This window comes from Sardina pilchardus, chromosome 16, assembly GCF_963854185.1.
Source record: "Sardina pilchardus chromosome 16, fSarPil1.1, whole genome shotgun sequence".
Taxonomy (NCBI): Eukaryota; Metazoa; Chordata; class Actinopteri; order Clupeiformes; family Clupeidae; genus Sardina; species Sardina pilchardus.
Genome location: NC_085009.1, coordinates 32175564 through 32178063, shown reverse-complemented (window position 1 = coordinate 32178063; position 2500 = coordinate 32175564). Strand labels below are relative to the sequence as shown.

At 45.3% G+C, this 2500-nt stretch overlaps 1 protein-coding gene across 1 annotated transcript in view; it reads left to right on the top strand.

The window, feature by feature from the left end:
• The window catches only part of sec24d (SEC24 homolog D, COPII coat complex component), a 32617-nt gene that overhangs the window by 12960 nt on the left and 17157 nt on the right, over positions 1–2500 (top strand). Inside the window, exon 10 of the mRNA XM_062516099.1 lies at positions 2315–2439. Within this exon, the coding sequence (XP_062372083.1) occupies positions 2315–2439 (125 nt within the window). The remainder of the gene's footprint in view (positions 1–2314; positions 2440–2500) is intronic.

Below are 2500 nucleotides of genomic sequence, written 5' to 3'. Positions count from 1 at the left end.
ATGTGGTTATTGTAATTGTAATTAATGAATCTACTGTCAGATACATTTTAATTAATGGATTTACTGTTGGATACATTTTAATTAATGGATCTACTGTTGGATATATTATTGTGATTAATGGATCTGTTGTTGAGCAGTTTGTGGTTGTGATCTGTGGCTGATCAGATGGATTGATCACTGACCAGAGAAAGCGTCTTGTGTATCTCTGTGGTACTGCTGGAGTGTGTGTGTGTGTGTGTAGATAAAGGACATTGTGTGTGTGTGTGTGAGTGTGTGAGTGTGTTTAATCTAAAGGACAGTTCTGGTCCATTCTCTCTCCTGTGTTTGATAATATTTGGAGTGGTGCTTTAAACAAAGCTCCAGAACAGATATCTGTCCCACACACACACACACACACACACACACACACACACCGTTACTCTGGAAACCAAATAAATGTGTGTGTGTTTTCTTGGGTTTGTGCCTGTGTGTGTGTGTGTGTGTGTGTGTGTGTGTGTGTGTGTGTGTGTGTGTGTGGACTCTGATCCATTGGCCTAGATTTGCTGGAGTGCTGGTGCTTAGTTGCTGTTGTCTTTAGATGGAAAGAAGAGATAGCCATGACCAAATAGAGAATATGTGTGTTTTCTAATGTGTGTGTGTGTGTGTGTGTGTGTGTGTGTGTGTGTGTGTGTGTGTACAAAGTGATGACCAAATAGAGATCGGAAGATGACAAGTAAGAGACAAGACACAGAGACCAGAGAAAAAGAGAAACACACACACACACGCACACACACAGGTTGGACCAGTAGTGAACTTTTCCACAATGGATGGCCAGAGAGTAGGCAAGTGTGTGTGTGTGTGTGTGTGTGTGTGTGTGTGTGTTAGGAAGCAATGGCCTGGCAACAAGCTGGAACCTAATCTAGGGGAGTTAGATGTGCTGCCCAGACAAAAGTCCCTAACCTAAGTGTGTGCACTAATGTGGCAGTCAGTGTGTACCAGCTGATAAGTGTGTGCACTAATGTGGCAGTCAGTGTGTACGAGCTAATAAGTGTGTGCACTAATGTGGCAGTCAGTGTGTACCAGCTGATAAGTGTGTGCACTAATGTGGCAGTCAGTGTGCACGAGCTAATAAGTGTGTGCACTAATGTGGCAGTCAGTGTGTACGAGCTAATAAGTGTGTGCACTAATGTGGCCGTCAGTGTGTACCAGCTAATAAGTGTGTGCACTAATGTGGCAGTCAGTGTGTACGAGCTAATAAGTGTGTGCACTAATGTGGCAGTCAGTGTGTACCAGCTAATAAGTGTGTGCACTAATGTGGCAGTCAGTGTGTACGAGCTAATAAGTGTGTGCACTAATGTGGCAGTCAGTGTGTACCAGCTAATAAGTGTGTGCACTAATGTGGCAGTCAGTGTGTACGAGCTAATAAGTGTGTGCACTAATGTGGCAGTCAGTGTGTACCAGCTAATAAGTGTGTGCACTAATGTGGCAGTCAGTGTGTACGAGCTAATAAGTGTGTGCACTAATGTGGCCGTCAGTGTGTACGAGCTAATAAGTGTGTGCACTAATGTGGCAGTCAGTGTGTAGGAGTTAATAAGTGTGTGCACTAATGTGGCAGTCAGTGTGTACGAGCTAATAAGTGTGTGCACTAATGTGGCAGTCAGTGTGTACCAGCTAATAAGTGTGTGCACTAATGTGGCAGTCAGTGTGTACGAGCTAATAAGTGTGTGCACTAATGTGGCCGTCAGTGTGTACGAGCTAATAAGTGTGTGCACTAATGTGGCAGTCAGTGTGTAGGAGTTAATAAGTGTGTGCACTAATGTGGCAGTCAGTGTGTAGGAGCTAATAAGTGTGTGCACTAATGTGGCAGTCAGTGTGTACCAGCTAATAAGTGTGTGCACTAATGTGGCAGTCAGTGTGTACGAGCTAATAGTGGATGAAATGCAAGAGGACTCCAGCTTACCTCCAAGTCCTGGACAGCCTGCATGTGACTCCTACTTCCCACAGTGTTCATAGAAAAGTGGGGGAAACCCCAAAACAAAGACACAACACAAATGGGCCCGAAAGCAAAAACACTTTCAGGAGGAATAATAGTCGAAGCAGGCCTCTCCTCATGCCAAACCCAGTTTCCCCATTAAAGCCGCTTCATGGCTTTCACAGCTAGCTTACAGCTACCAGGTCATAGAAGCAAGCTGGTGCCCCCTTGTGGATGAGATGTGTTTGTGAACGTATTCTGTCTAACTGAGTGCAAATCACAGGCAGCACATCGTATCATAACATATGTGTGTGCGTGTGTGTGTGTGTGTGTGTGTGTGTGTGTGTGTGTGTGTGTTCGCAGAACAACAAGCTGCCCAGCCCTCCTGCCTACATCTTTATGATCGACGTGTCCTTCTCCAACATCAAGAGCGGCCTGGTCAGACTAGTGTGTGAAGAACTCAAGACTGTGCTGGATAACCTGCCCAGGTACACACACACACACACACACACACACACACACAGACACACACACACACACACACACACA